A 14,124-nucleotide genomic window follows, 5' to 3' on the forward strand; every position below is an offset into this window, starting at 1 on the left:
ATAACGTTACATGAATGAATGAATGAATGAATGAACGCTGATATCAAGGTGCGAGTCAAACACTGGCCTCAAACTGTTGTGCTGGTTTCTAATGAGAGAGAGGATTTCCTCGCTAAACATAGACAGCTTATAACTAGTAAACCATTAGAGCAAGGCATTAATGAATCTCACCATCGATCCTTTTAAGAAGTATAATATCAAAATAATTCTTATGGATGTAAAGAGGCTGCACATGGCACACCTTTCTTTCAAAAATATATATTTGTGTGTGTTTTTTAAAGAAGATGCACAACCAACTCCTTGACCATATGATAATAAATAACACGAGTTACAGTGATTCATATTAAATAGATACTCTCATTTACTAAATACAACAATCAGCCCAGCCAGTAAAAGACGACCCAGGCGATGTTTATATTTGGACTAAAGACGCGCTCGCTGGGAGTGGCTCCCTAAGCTTTCCAGGTAGAGATAAAATCACTTCCAAGAGTCCACTAGGTGAAAAGTGCCACACCGAGCGACGCAATGACACTCCATTTCCACGGCCCACGGTCCACGGTCGTCTTTTTTTTAAACGGACTAAAGAAATGAACGCAGAAGATGGCATTGAATTGTAAACTAATACGGACAGCGGAAGTTCGGAACCTGAAGATCGATCAGTGCGTATCAATTGGTTCGCGGGAGACGTTGTGGGATGATCAACTGGTGATGGTTTCCCTTGATTGGCTCTTTACCTCCGATGAACCTGTGTAACATAAACCCAACAATTGCAAGCAATCTGAACACTGGCCGAACAAAACGCGCTCGGTACTGGTAATACATAATATGGAATGTCAATGTGGCCTGCTTGACTTAAAGTGAAGTTGCGGTTGTGTTGAATCGTGCCGACAATGCGGGATGTGAACATGTTTCGGCGTTCAATGTTCGCCGCCGCGGAGATAATGGACGTGTTTGAGCGCACTGCCACGGAAAGAGAGCTCGTGCTGCAGTCGAAGGAGCTTTGTAGAGACTTCATTCACTCAAGAATAATAAGAGAAGGACTCAGCTTATCCAAAGTTGAGCCCGATCTTCCCGAACCACATGGAGCTCTTGTAGATGTATCTATGGTGCTTCTTAACCTGGGTAAGATCCAGGTGTGATAGGTATCTTTAACACAACCCACTTTATTCTCCGTTGTTTGGGTATAAATGTTCCTTTTTATGTGTTTTTTCTTTGGTTTCGTTTGTTTTATCGTGTGGTGTTTATTTTTAGCACCTTTATGGATTTGTTTTATGTTATACAGGTGATGAGATCGAGTGTATGCGGCCGTATGTTTACCGTTGTATTGCTAAACAGCTGAACATCAGTGTGTCGGTGGAGGCTGTGGTGTCAGACGCGTTTCTCTCCGTGGCAACAGAGATCATATCCATGGGTAAGTCAGCTGGACAAATGTGGAGAGTGTGAGACTGTGCCCTCATTTATCAAAACTTTGTATAGCAGGTTATGGAGTGTATGATCATTACAAAAGACAGTTTTGGGAGAAAAACACTGCAGGACATCATGGCCAAAAATACTGCAGGGCATCCTAACTACTATAAAAGGAATGAATGTTGAGACTCTGGGATTTTTTTATGTAATGACGAAGCGGGTAGTCTGAGCACAATTAAAATAGCTGGGATGGAGTCAAAAACAAACTTTAATGGAAGGGTTTGTGATGATCATCACGTATTTTATTGAATTTCAGTGGTGCATTTGAAAAGGCAACTCTGATGGTCAGCTTCGGTCATGGGCTAGTGACAGAAGTTATTTACAGTGATCTTTTCCTACGGAAAATGTGATAAATATCCCAAAAAGGACATACCCACATTCTTCACTTTGTACATATTTGGTCACATTTTATCTTGGTATTCAGCTCTTGATGTACATGGTGGTTGTAATGGAGCCCATTACCATGGCAACATCATTCCACTGCCTGATGAACCTTTTCATCGTCTGTACCAAGCACACAGGGATAGACTTGTGAAGAATTACCTTAAATGACCATTGAAGATAAGGGTGTGTTCACTAAGCAGTGGTCACATTTCGGGTATGGGTCACCATAGGTCACTTTCACTTCAATTATGATCAGATTTAATAGGCTGATGTATTGATTTTGGTTGCAACACAGAATTCTTCTTAAGCTTTCACAATGCGTTTTTTTTACCTTTAAATGGTTCTATAATTATTGTAAAAACATAAGAATTTGGTTTGCTCAATATGAATAGCTGTGAAACTTCAGATTTTCTCCCATAATTGTTCTTACTTTAAGGGATCACATGGGGCAAAGTGGTGGCCATCTACGCTGTAGCTGCTGGACTAGCAGTGGACTGTGTGCGGCAGGGCCATCCAGTCATGGTGCACACCATAGTGGACAGTCTGGGAGAATTTGTGCGGAGGAGTCTGGTTCCATGGCTCAGAAAGAGAGGAGGATGGGTGAGTCACCATTCTCTGTAGAGTCTTCTTCATGAACCAAGAGTAATCCTGACCTCTAGAGGCCAAATTGGGAAATTATTTTTATACATTAAGAGATTTAAGACAGACTGGCAGGTGGGTTAATTTTATCAAATTTAAGGTTTTTCTTTCTATCTCTTATTCCAGAGTGACATTTCAAAATGTGTGGTGAACATGGACTCCAGTGCTCGCACTCATTGGTTATTGGCGGCTGTTTTGACATGGAGGCAATTCCTAAAGACCATGTACATCTACCTGACGAAGTAGCTTTGTGCCTGACTGAAAGCTGAATTCCTCCTTCCCAGAACAATTTGAATGATCTATTGAGGTCTTTGGAGTCCTGAGGAGCCAACGGTCCCATTGCAGAAGCCATACACAGGTTTAATTGCACTTTAATCTATTTTTACCTTTATCCTGTAAGAAAAGACTACGCCTTGACTGAATCAAATACAATGACCTGACACACTGTGTGGGGTGAACAACAATGTTTTCCTCAGTTTAAAAGGACCCAAAAATAAGGTCTGGAGTTAATGGAGCTCTTTTTGTGCTGATGATGCATTGGATGTGTTCTACTGAATGATGTTTTATACCGAATGACTTTGTCAACAAGTGAAACGTTTTAATGTTTGACTTTGTTTCATAAGCAAGTGTCAGATTTATTTTTACAAAAATTGTTTGGAGTGTCACTTTGCACTTTTAAGTATTGTATACTTAAGTCCGTATGGCGTGTACAACACGGAGGTGTCACCCACACTGTACTTCTCAAAATAAAGATTTTAACCATATTCATATAGAGCAAATGTAAATCACTCTTAAGAGAAAACACACTTCATAAATGTTTGTCAGTGCTATTTATTTTCTATTACCACATAACCTGTATTCCCTGTCAATCACCATGTACATGAGTTATAATCAGGTTGATCTATTTTATATAGAAAATAAACCCCTTTGTAAACTCAGTAAGAAAATATTACTAGTCACAGGTTACATTGCATCACCTTCTCCTACAAGTTTATATATTTATCAACCAAAAAGAACGTGTATCATATGAGATTTACATAATGCGATTGCTTTAAGGAACATATCTTTAACAAACACTTCAGTTGGTCAATCAGTCCTGCGGTAGGTGACGTGCAAATGCTGTGTCAGTGGTTGTCCTTCCAGTGCCATGGAGACAGTCTGTTCCAGTCTTCCATCGGGCTTCATATGAATGTGTCTGGAGATCTGATCAAAAGTATAAATTATTAGTGAAATGTTACTTTTCAGCCTTGTTCAACTTTTAAATAGTATTCAAGCCACTTTTTCTGTATGAAAGGTGCTATATAAGTATTTAATGTTTAACACGACGTAAATTTGAATTGAGGCGTAAGTTGGATGTTTTAAGACCTGCTGAACATAAGGCTCTTTGGCAAAAGATGTCCTAGCCAAGGCAGTACTGTGCAGAGTCAGCTGCTGTCCAGTGAGTTCCCCCTCCTCAATCTCCACAAGACCTGGGGGGTAAACAGCAGGTTATAATGTATATTTTTTTACCTGTTAGAGAAGTGTTTCTTTATCAGATACCTGAGTTTTGTGCAATGATAAAGGCCACTTTGTTGGAGCCTGGCTGAAGCCTAATGAAGCCACACTCTCTGTGAAGAGGCTTTTTGCTCTCAGCATGGAATGCGTTAAACCTGAAATGAAATAAAACAACCACATTCATACATTTTCGTAATGTGGGTCTGAATGAGGCTGTGAAATTAGAGGACTAGTTCACACAAAAAAATGGTCCTCATTGACTTAACATAGTAGGAATAAAAATGACTATGGTGAAGTCAATGGGGACCATTTTTAGGTGAACTATTATTTTCAATTATAACGGTTTAGCCCCTACCTACATAACAGAGCTTCTATCACATTAAAACCCATCACGCTCTCGAAGATCTCAAAACTCCAAACTTTTGATAACCCCTAGTATAACTAAATCCACCAAAGGGGTTTCTCATTTGTAGCACCTAAACTCTGGAAGAGCCTTCCCGATACAATTCGAGCGTCAGGCACACTCCCAATTTAAATCTAGATTAAAAACACCTTTTCACATATAGCGCAAAACACCCTTAATAAACCACAGGGAGACTGCATGTATTAGATATTATTTACTAGGATGATCTTGCTTGTTCTATAAACACCATGATCTGAGCTATGTTTTACCTCTTTTGTGTTTTTCAATTTTTCTTATTTTCTCCTATAAAGCTGATTTAGAACAAAGCACATTGTAAAAAGCGCTATATGAATAAAATTAAATTGAATTTTAATGTGAGCACATGCCAAAGTGGTGGATCACCATTCTTAAAAGAAAATAACTTTTTAAATAAAGGCTTTGTCCGGTTGTTCAATATCAAATATAAATGAATTTACATGCAATATCAAATAAATGTATTACTTTTTGATACTTACATAAAATTAATTATGGGCTGTCCCACATGTGAGAAATGTAGAGTCTCTGTGTAACGAAAAGGTGAGATGGACGGGAAAGAGCCTTCACCTGGCTCATCAGACTGCCAGGTACCCAGAAGCCAGTCCAGCGGTAGCACTGCGGGATTCAGATTCCCTGCGGACACACCAACGGCGGGTTAAATGAACCCAAAGTGTTCCTACACCAAACAGACATATGTAATATGTTCATAGCCACTTTGGTGCTTCCGCACTCACTTGTCGCTTTAAAATGTTTGATTCATTTCCAAGGGAATGAAATACTACAAGCAAACACGACAGACAAAAATAAATGTTCAAGCAAATCGTTTGAAAAAGAAGAAAATAATAATATCCTACCAGACTGGATGAACGGGCATGACATTGCGCTTTGTTTTTAGATCGGCTTAACAGGTGAACAGTAAATTTAGGATATCGTTTCAGCTGAATAAAAGTACGCGTCTAACGTTACTTCCTGATCAGACGCTAAGCATTCTGGGACGTGTAGTTAAGCCCTTGCAATTAGCGAGTATTTGAAGGTTTGTAAAAACAAATATAAAAAAAATGCTGAAACAGAAAGTGATAATTGTTTCATATAAATGAGCTAATGGTGCTCACTATGAAGATTAAAACTTCTCATATTCTACCCGAATAAATATTTGACTTTTATTTTATTTTAGACCAGACAGGTGGAGGTGGTGATTATTTTTGCAACACACAAGTAAGATATAGTTGGTAAACATAACGGCATCCAATTGCGTCTATGGGGTTCTTTCCAAGTTATAAGTGAGTAACGCTCATATTGAAGACAGTATGGCTAACGTCACTAGCCTCGGTGAGTTTTTTAAGAGTTTAAAGAAAGGCGTCGAAAGAGTTGAACAAACTTCGTGCAAAGACATTGAGGTTAAAGTAAGGCGAATGGCGCAGTCTGCGAATCCCAAAAGGTAGCAGAAGTATTCTCAAAATCCTGCTTTTAATTAACCATGTAATGTTATTTTCCCAAATGAATTACAACTGTTGGAAATTTGTAAATAATCTTTGATATTTTCCTGTTTGGCAAAGGTGGACAGACACCTCTGTGCAGTCTCTGTGCAGTCTTGAAAATTACTTGGACAGGCATGTTATTTAATATTTTATAATGTGTTGTGTTGCATTCTTAATATTTAAATATGTATATATGTATGATGAAAGACTATACAGCAGCATTGACATTATTATTTAGTAAGTGTTCAATTCAAACGTATTTCTATAACACATTTTACAGTGTTGCATTGCAGAAGCAGCTTAATACATTTTATATCAACCAGAGACTCAAAAAAGAGGACAACAGGGAAATAGATAAAATACACACAATTCAGTACATATTATTTGTCTGTCCAACTTAAGATTGCCTGCTGAGGTCCTCCTGAAGATATTTGCCTTTCTGGATGCTTCTACTCTCTTTAACATCAGCTTTGTCAACAAAAGGTTTCATGATCTGGCTAACAACAAGTGAGTATGTGCCATAATAACAATACATCCCCGAGCATGAAATAACCCTTTAATGCATGGTTTATTATAGCCTTAGCCAAGATTTTCTCCTTACTTTCTACACATAATGATGATTTTAAATAGCTGACCACTGTAGTGACCTCACTTTGTATCACCAGCGCTCTGTGGTATGTGCTGTACGCTTGTGAGATTGAGAAGAGAAGGTGGAGGCCCCGAGTGTGCATGGCGTCAGAAGCCGTGAGCACTACAGGTGTGCATAAACCTGTGGGCTACTGGAAGAAACTTCTCTTCAAGGAAATGGCCGGCTACCAGAACAATATGTGGAAAAGCGAGCTGAGACACATGAACCCGCACACAGGGATGCCTGCTCTAACGGAGCAAGTTCTCAGGTTAGACATTCCCACTTGCTTGAACATTGAACGTGATGGTTATATCTTGAAAAGGTAACAAGTGGTGTCTGACAGGAGGTTACACATTCAGTGGGAGATTACACTAACAGGAAAGAATGGCCATGAAAGTGTCTACGAGCAGACACGCACTTTCTTCGAAGACTCGTCGGTTACGGTTTGCTGGAACCATGGGAAATGGCCGCAAATCAACCGTGTCCATAGCCTACAGCTTCATGGGATAATGCGTCCAGCAGTGCTGGCTCCAGGAGACAGGTAAACTGAGAAATCATAAGCATCAAGCGAATGCTCACCTGACTGACTTCTCTTGCTTGTAGGCCAACATGGCGATCTTTGATTCACAAAACGCTGTTGAACGCAGGACATTGGTCGTTCCTCGGAGCTGACAGACATGTGAAGTTGCTGCAGTTTGATGAAGGAATCGTTGTTGGGTTCTGGCGGGTAAGCTGAAAGAACTTATCTGTTAAGTTTCATTGTTTGGCAAATAAAATGAATGATTTGAATGTTGGTATTAGTGTGGTTAGACTATTATACAAGTAATATACGCTGTGTCTTATCTTTCTTGCTCTGTATTTTAAACTTCAACAATTCTCTATGTGGGCTGAGAACAAATTTTGTGTTTTTTTCATTCATTTATGCCGTTTGCAGGGCAATTGGAAAATTGCTTTTATCATGGTCACCCTACACTTCCACAAATTGATTGAAAGAAGTCTCCTTGGCTCACGATTTTGGTACATAGCTCTTCATGGGCATTGCTGTTGTGTATTTTATTGCTCTAAAGTTGCATTCCACACAAACCTTTATCAAATACCGTGTCTTTGGTTACTTTAATAGTCCTTACGTACTGACACAAGACAGTGCTTTTGACCCAGACTGCGATCAACATGGATACACTCTGCATGTTGTACTTCACAATCCTGTTCAGCGAATCCTGCGTTGCCGCTTTTCCCCACTATTCATGAGCAGAGGTGAAGTGCACTGGCTATTATTAATTTTAGATTATGTTTACATGCCAAAATGTTACTCTTATTAATTGCTTATATTTTGATATTGAAAAATCTTATGGCATTGAGTTTAATGTTTGGTGTTTCTTGTTTGGCGCCAGCGACGTCTTTGGGAGATTCTTGGCAGTTAAGTGCCATTGATTTTACTGATGTGTCAGAGCACATACCTGTGGGGAAGATCAGTCTTCCATGGCAAACAGAGGGACTGCATGAAGCTGCTGAGGTACCGTCATTTCTTCCTGTTTATACATGCCATTTTCTCATTTAGCAGAAGCACGTAGGCTGACACCTAACGTTGACGAAGCAAAATCCAACGTTATTGGTGATCAGTGCCCCTTTGAAAAATTGCATTTTCAGTCAGCAACGATTTATTCATCCCATTAGCTGTAATTTAGATGTGGTGGTTTATTGTGTATTTTGATTTGACAAATGAGGTTAAGAAAAGTAAATGTATATATTCTACGCTTTCTCCTAGCGTTGCTGTATGATGACACTGACCGTTCTGGATGAGGGTCAGCGTCCCTTCTGGTGTGTGAGTTCTCCTGTTAAGATGCACTCCAAAAAATACAGATTGGTTGACTTGGACTACGAAGGTGAACAATTGCTGCTATTTTATATGGATGCAGATGGCAAAGTTAAAATGACCTTTGTGTTTGTGGAGGAATTCCAGCAGTACTTTCTGGTTCAGCTAAATGTTATATTCCCTGCAGCTAAAGTGAGCAAGCACGTAGGCGGAGAATGCTGAAACTGCCAAGATGTCTGCTTGATTTTGTTTTAGAAATTATTTTGTTTTAAAATGCCTGTGGCAGTGCTTTGAGTTGAAAAATGCTGAGAACGTTTTGAAATTTTCTCCAAGCTGGGTTTTTTGTTGATGAAAACTGGCCTTTTTTGCTGTGGTAAGTTTGAGAAACGTTTTGGTTGATTTGGGAGTTGGAGTTTAGTGTTTTGTTAAAATTCCTAAAAAAGCCAATTAAAAATGTTATTTTAGCATTTCTAGCTAGTCAAATAATAGCTCGTAGAGACGTTCGATATGACAGAGATGAAACTTGGTGTGAAGTTACTGAGTAATTAAACTGCTAACCAAAACTTGGTATTTACTGTACATGAATGGTTCATTAATCAGTTATGTTTATATGAAGTTCATACAAGTTCTTGTGAATCTTACAAAAGGACAATAAGGAATATGTTTTGTGTCTGTTCTATGTTGAGCAGTTTTGACACAGAGACATGATTTCTGGCATAATTTTTTATTGATATAATTTATTTTGCAATCCATTATTACAACCAACCTATAAGTGAAAACATCATGTATAACAGCTCTTCCTTAACATATATGGTATGTGAAATGTAACTTCTGCGCTACTAGTGGCACCTGACGGAGTTTACATAAATTGACCATTTTCACAATTTGTTTATGAATGGTCAGTGAAACAGATCCCTCCCCGAACTTACTCCATTGGCTAGGTTGAATGCTCAAACAAACAGAGCAATGATAGCTTCACAGAGTCACAGCGTTTACACTTCAGAACCCTCCTACCAATGACCCTGCATATTAGGATGAAATATTTAACATAGGAAAATGCACACACATCACATTTAAGTCAGTGGTAGAACATCAGAATCATAGTTAATGGATTTTACAAAAGGAGTTGCCAGGTGAGGCATGTAGAATTGACTTCATGGTGGTCCCTCTTTAAGCTTTGGTCTTTTTACAGTTCTTTAAAGCATCGTCCAGGGCCGCAAGAGCCATTGCAGCATTGGCTTTGTTACAGTTGTATCCCATGAGACCTATGCGCATCACCTAGAAATCAGTTCAGAGGGTTATCACTCAGACACACAGTTGAATTCATTTAAAGCTGTATATAAAATCTGTCTCACCATGCCAACCGAGGGCCCTAGACCTCCTGTAAACTCTATCTGGTGATGCTTCAAGATGTAAGCCAGCATTTCCTTCCAGTTATAACCCTCAGGAATCGCAATAGTGGTAACAGAGGGTAATCTTAAATCCTGTGAAAAATAGCATTAACCACTTTCCAAATTTTGAGATTCATAACCTGAAGAAGCACATGAAGTCAGGAATAACTTTACCTTGTCTTTGATAAACAGCTTCAAGCCCAGGTCTTCTAAACCCTTCCAAAGATACTGTGCGACTTCTTTGTGATGTTTCCATGAGTTTTCAAGGCCCTTAAACAAACATTTAGGCTTGAATAACTATTAGATAAGATAACCAGTTCATTGAAAATAAAATGTTGAAAGAGCGCACAAGCCTAAAGTACACCCGGTAACAAACCTACAAATTAGTAACAGTATGTTGAAGTCTGTTTAGCAGTTCTGGACTCTCAGTACAAAATGTTAACCAACACCGAGGAGTGAATTATTATTACAGTGTAGACTGTAAATGTTTTCTTTAAATCAGCTATTTTACCGTTTCAGCAAGGATGGCCAGACTTTCCCTCAAGGCAAAGAATCCAGACACAGGTCCTGTGTGATGGTATCTGAAACACGGATTAGTTAGTTAGACAATTCTTAACTCAACATTCCACAAAGCCTCACGAGAGAAACATTTTGTTTGTAAAACTTACAGTCTGTTTTGCTCGCCATCATTACCCCAGTAATTAGACAAGTGGGCCATATCCAGCAGGTAAGACACTGGTTTTGTTTTCCTGTTGAACATCTTATGGCTGAATTTGAAAGAAAAAATATAGTTAGTGGATTTAAATAACATCATGTACACAAACACACATGCTCAAATTCTCACCATGCTCTTTCACTGAATGAAACAGGTGCTGTGCCAGGAGGAGCATTCAATGCTTTTTGGGAACCAGTGTACAAGATATCAATATCTAAAAAAATATTTATTATATAGTTTAGAACAGTAACAAGCCACATGAATCTTTGCGCTTGTTAAGTTCATCTACATCACTCACTTTGTTGGTCCATTAATAGTGGGGCAGCTCCCAATGATGCCACTGAATCCACTAAGAGCAAACAGTTGTGTCTATATACAGAAAAATACACAGGCAACAGATATAAAATCATAATGCACACCCTGACTAGAGCAATGGTTTTCTTTTTAGTACTTTAGACTCTAAAGTCTGCTCATAATATAAATGATTATTTATTGAGTAGTCTCACACAAAGCGAAAACTAAGTAATGGTGGAATATTCTTACTTGTGACACAAATCACCGACACCGTCAACTGGGTGCACCAGACCAGCTGAAGACTCTCCATGTGCGAGGAAGAAGAGAACTGGCTTATGTTTAGCCAGAGCCTATAGAATGACAGATAATGAATATTAAACCAGAATGGGAATTCATGACCAAATGCAAGCAAATCAACAACAAATAAATAAATTATAGAGTTTTCCAGCAAAGAGACAAACATAAATTCAAATGTGTGTGTGTCCAATTGCAATAATTGACAGTGTCCATATTGATTTTTGCAATGTAAGATTGCAGTAAGTCACTTATAAACGTCACATTGAAGCACCTGTTCAATTTCTGCATTTGTAAAATGTCCTCCAGGTGCTTTTTTCAAGGTGTGAACCTTTGCACCTGTTTAAAGAAATAACTTATAAGAATACATTTCTACAGAATAGTACATTGGAAAGTCTTAAATTCATGGCTTATTATAAATGAAGACATTCGGACCCATTCGTTCAGCAATTTCTGCCACTCGTTCTCCCCAGATTCCATTGACAGCAACGAGCACATTCTCTCCGGCCTCCACAACGTTGAACACTGCGCACTCCATAGCGGTGTGACCAGAGCCACTCATAGCCAGCGTCATGTTATTATTGGTCTGAAAGGCGTACTGGATTCCTTTCTTGATGTCGTCCATAATCTAAAATAAAATGCCTGCATTTTTATAACAATCAAGTTTGAAACAATAATGATCAGCTCTAACAGTAAACCTGTTTCAGAGTTTTAAAATGCGCAAGTGCGTAAAAACATTTACCCCAAACATTTCTGTGTGCATATGACCTATGATAGGTCTCCCTCCTGCCGCTAAGACACGAGGCGGCACATTAGAGGGACCTGGCCCAAAAAGGTGTCGAAAAGGTGCCTCGAGCGGCCGGAACATGCAGGCGGGTGGAGGGATGGTGACGGAAGACATCCCGCGCTGGATGAAGTGTTTGCTGGACAGCGCGCATTCGAAAGGCACCTGCTGTGCCAAGAGCGCGCACCTGGATACAACAGACCTGGGCAACATCTTTCTTCTTGCTGTAGTTCGTTAGCTGTACTGCAAAAAGTGCACTTAAGTTAACGCTTGTCGAACATTTTAAACAAACGGGTCTTTGACCCCTGGAACACAGAGAAACATGCGTCATATTTTGGGGCAAAAATTGCCCCCGCCCTTCATCTTCCAAACATGGTATAACGGTCCGGAGTTGCAGTACTGTCAAGAGCGATAGATCAAAATGGAGAGGGGTGGCGGTGGTTAAGAAAAATATGTCCGATATTGTGTTATGTAAGAGTGTTTTCGTGCTTACGTCGATTGAATCGATTGAAAGTTCTATAACTTAAACCTGTTTCCTCAAACAGAAATTAACTTGCACATAAAACATGTGTTTATCTGAACCTTTTCACACACTGTAGCTGAAGTTCCCTGAGAGAATATCATGGCTTGCATATTTCAAACATAATATCCTTTATCCAAGTTTTTAAATGTGGGTTTAAATGGGTGATTTTTGTCATTTTGAATAAAGCTTAGCTAATGGGAAAACATAATAAAGTTTATATTCAATATAATGACAAATGAGTGTATTATAAATTTATATGACTTGCATTTGGACAAATATGTTTTCAACATTGTGTGTCAACAAATAGAGAAAGTCAGGAAACAAAGCAGCTACATAATAGTTTGCTACAGGATATCATCATTTGCCTATATCTCACAACTAATACCGACACTAAGTCATATCACAGGGAGACAAAATTATAGAATAAATTGTGTTTGTTTTGATGCATCAGTGCATTTGTAAGGAACTCTATTGATTCCTTCATTTCCAACTTGTTTACAAGCTCTGAGGAGGAGTGTCCCCATGTCAGTAGACTTGATTGGTCACTGTGAACACACACTCACTGACATGTTCGATTTGTCTCCATGCTCAGTATAGCACGTGGCTTTGCATCAACAGTCCCACATAAATTATGTCTCAAATTATGATGAAGATTATGAAGGGTCAGTTGACCTAAAAAATTTACCTTTACCCTTCCCCCAGATTGTTCCAAACCTGTATAAACATCCATCAGAATATCAGTAGCCAAACAGATCTTATCCACCATTTACCGCCATAGTAGAGAAAATAAATACGGTGGGAGTCAATGGGGGACGAGATCTGAGGGCAAATGATGACAGACACCTATCCATGTTATAGCTATACCTGTACGTTAAGGCTTTTTAAATGATCTTTATATTTTTTAAGATTTAAAAGTGATTTTTGATTCCTTATGGTTGGGAGATGAATTAAGAGGGGTAATTCAACATATGCCCACCTCTTTAAAATGATCTTTCTTGTTTTATATTCAAGCAGTCATCTAGGAAATAAGATATGGGAGTAAGGCTTAAAAATTCAACTGGCATGCTGCTTTGTAAGTCAGCGTGTTTCCAAAATATTTGACAAAAACATTTCATGTATGACATTATACCCATTTTATCAACTATAAAAAATACGGATAAAAAACAACATATCATTTTTAAAGAGTGTGCAGATGTGTTATTTACAGGTTTAAATAATGAGTCATTGATATGCCTAGATCATGCTGTTCCCGAAACGCTTACTCTGTACAAACAAACGTACTTAATCAGAACATAGTGACGTCCAAAAGAAGATGCTGATGTCAGAGCCGGGACTTTGACCAGAGCACCAGCCCCCACTACTCATACAGCAGTAAATAATTAGTCTACACAGTAAATAACTGTAAGCGCTGTGTTTACCCTTGAATGCCCTTTGCACTGTGGTGGGGCTGAAAAACCCACTTTACAGACAGTGGAAACCATGCACCTGATGGGACAAAATATGAGGCAAATGAAACTCAACTCTCGCCATGCTTTTGTGAAAGACACCCTGATGTAACATCTATTGACTAATGGAGAGGTAGATGAGAGTGGCCTTGACCACAACTCATTTCTAAACGTTTGTCAGGTGCTTTGTAATCGACATCCAGTTGGACATTGAAATATTCTGGTGGTCAGAATGATGTTTGTCCAGCAGATGGGGTTATTGTACTAAGACCATTTCAGGTGCTGTGAAACCCCGGTATAATATATCTTCAATTTATTTTCTCTATGCTTGACAAA

At 38.9% G+C, this 14,124-nt stretch overlaps 4 protein-coding genes across 4 annotated transcripts; 2 read left to right on the forward strand and 2 right to left on the reverse strand.

The window, feature by feature from the left end:
• Positions 1 to 506: 506 nt before the first annotated feature.
• On the forward strand, positions 507 to 3,254 carry bokb (BCL2 family apoptosis regulator BOK b). The gene is made up of 4 exons (XM_056743422.1): positions 507 to 1,122; positions 1,283 to 1,411; positions 2,288 to 2,451; positions 2,617 to 3,254. Exons 1-4 carry the CDS (start codon positions 891 to 893, stop codon positions 2,734 to 2,736), a joined length of 645 nt encoding a protein of 214 aa, XP_056599400.1. The 5' UTR covers positions 507 to 890; the 3' UTR covers positions 2,737 to 3,254.
• Positions 3,255 to 3,303: 49 nt separating this feature from the next.
• On the reverse strand, positions 3,304 to 5,400 carry thap4 (THAP domain containing 4). The gene is made up of 5 exons (XM_056743423.1): positions 5,278 to 5,400; positions 4,903 to 5,056; positions 4,030 to 4,139; positions 3,856 to 3,959; positions 3,304 to 3,693 (listed from the first exon to the last, which is right to left on the reverse strand). The coding sequence occupies exons 1-5, from the start codon at positions 5,300 to 5,302 to the stop codon at positions 3,577 to 3,579; spliced, it is 510 nt and encodes a 169-aa protein (XP_056599401.1). The 5' UTR covers positions 5,303 to 5,400; the 3' UTR covers positions 3,304 to 3,576.
• Positions 5,401 to 5,511: 111 nt separating this feature from the next.
• Positions 5,512 to 8,912, forward strand: zgc:161973 (uncharacterized protein LOC556635 homolog). Its single transcript, XM_056744481.1, has 10 exons — positions 5,512 to 5,861; positions 5,980 to 6,033; positions 6,304 to 6,408; positions 6,567 to 6,797; positions 6,873 to 7,070; positions 7,133 to 7,256; positions 7,464 to 7,546; positions 7,650 to 7,783; positions 7,921 to 8,042; positions 8,295 to 8,912. The coding sequence occupies exons 1-10, from the start codon at positions 5,731 to 5,733 to the stop codon at positions 8,562 to 8,564; spliced, it is 1,452 nt and encodes a 483-aa protein (XP_056600459.1). The 5' UTR covers positions 5,512 to 5,730; the 3' UTR covers positions 8,565 to 8,912.
• A 138-nt stretch (positions 8,913 to 9,050) lies between these two features.
• On the reverse strand, positions 9,051 to 12,216 carry agxtb (alanine--glyoxylate and serine--pyruvate aminotransferase b). Its single transcript, XM_056744482.1, has 11 exons — positions 11,779 to 12,216; positions 11,472 to 11,664; positions 11,311 to 11,375; positions 10,992 to 11,092; positions 10,747 to 10,817; positions 10,578 to 10,662; positions 10,402 to 10,500; positions 10,245 to 10,314; positions 9,908 to 10,003; positions 9,698 to 9,826; positions 9,051 to 9,620 (listed from the first exon to the last, which is right to left on the reverse strand). The coding sequence occupies exons 1-11, from the start codon at positions 12,031 to 12,033 to the stop codon at positions 9,513 to 9,515; spliced, it is 1,272 nt and encodes a 423-aa protein (XP_056600460.1). The 5' UTR covers positions 12,034 to 12,216; the 3' UTR covers positions 9,051 to 9,512.
• Positions 12,217 to 14,124: the final 1,908 nt, after the last annotated feature.

This window comes from Triplophysa dalaica, chromosome 3, assembly GCF_015846415.1.
Source record: "Triplophysa dalaica isolate WHDGS20190420 chromosome 3, ASM1584641v1, whole genome shotgun sequence".
NCBI lineage: Eukaryota > Metazoa > Chordata > Actinopteri > Cypriniformes > Nemacheilidae > Triplophysa > Triplophysa dalaica.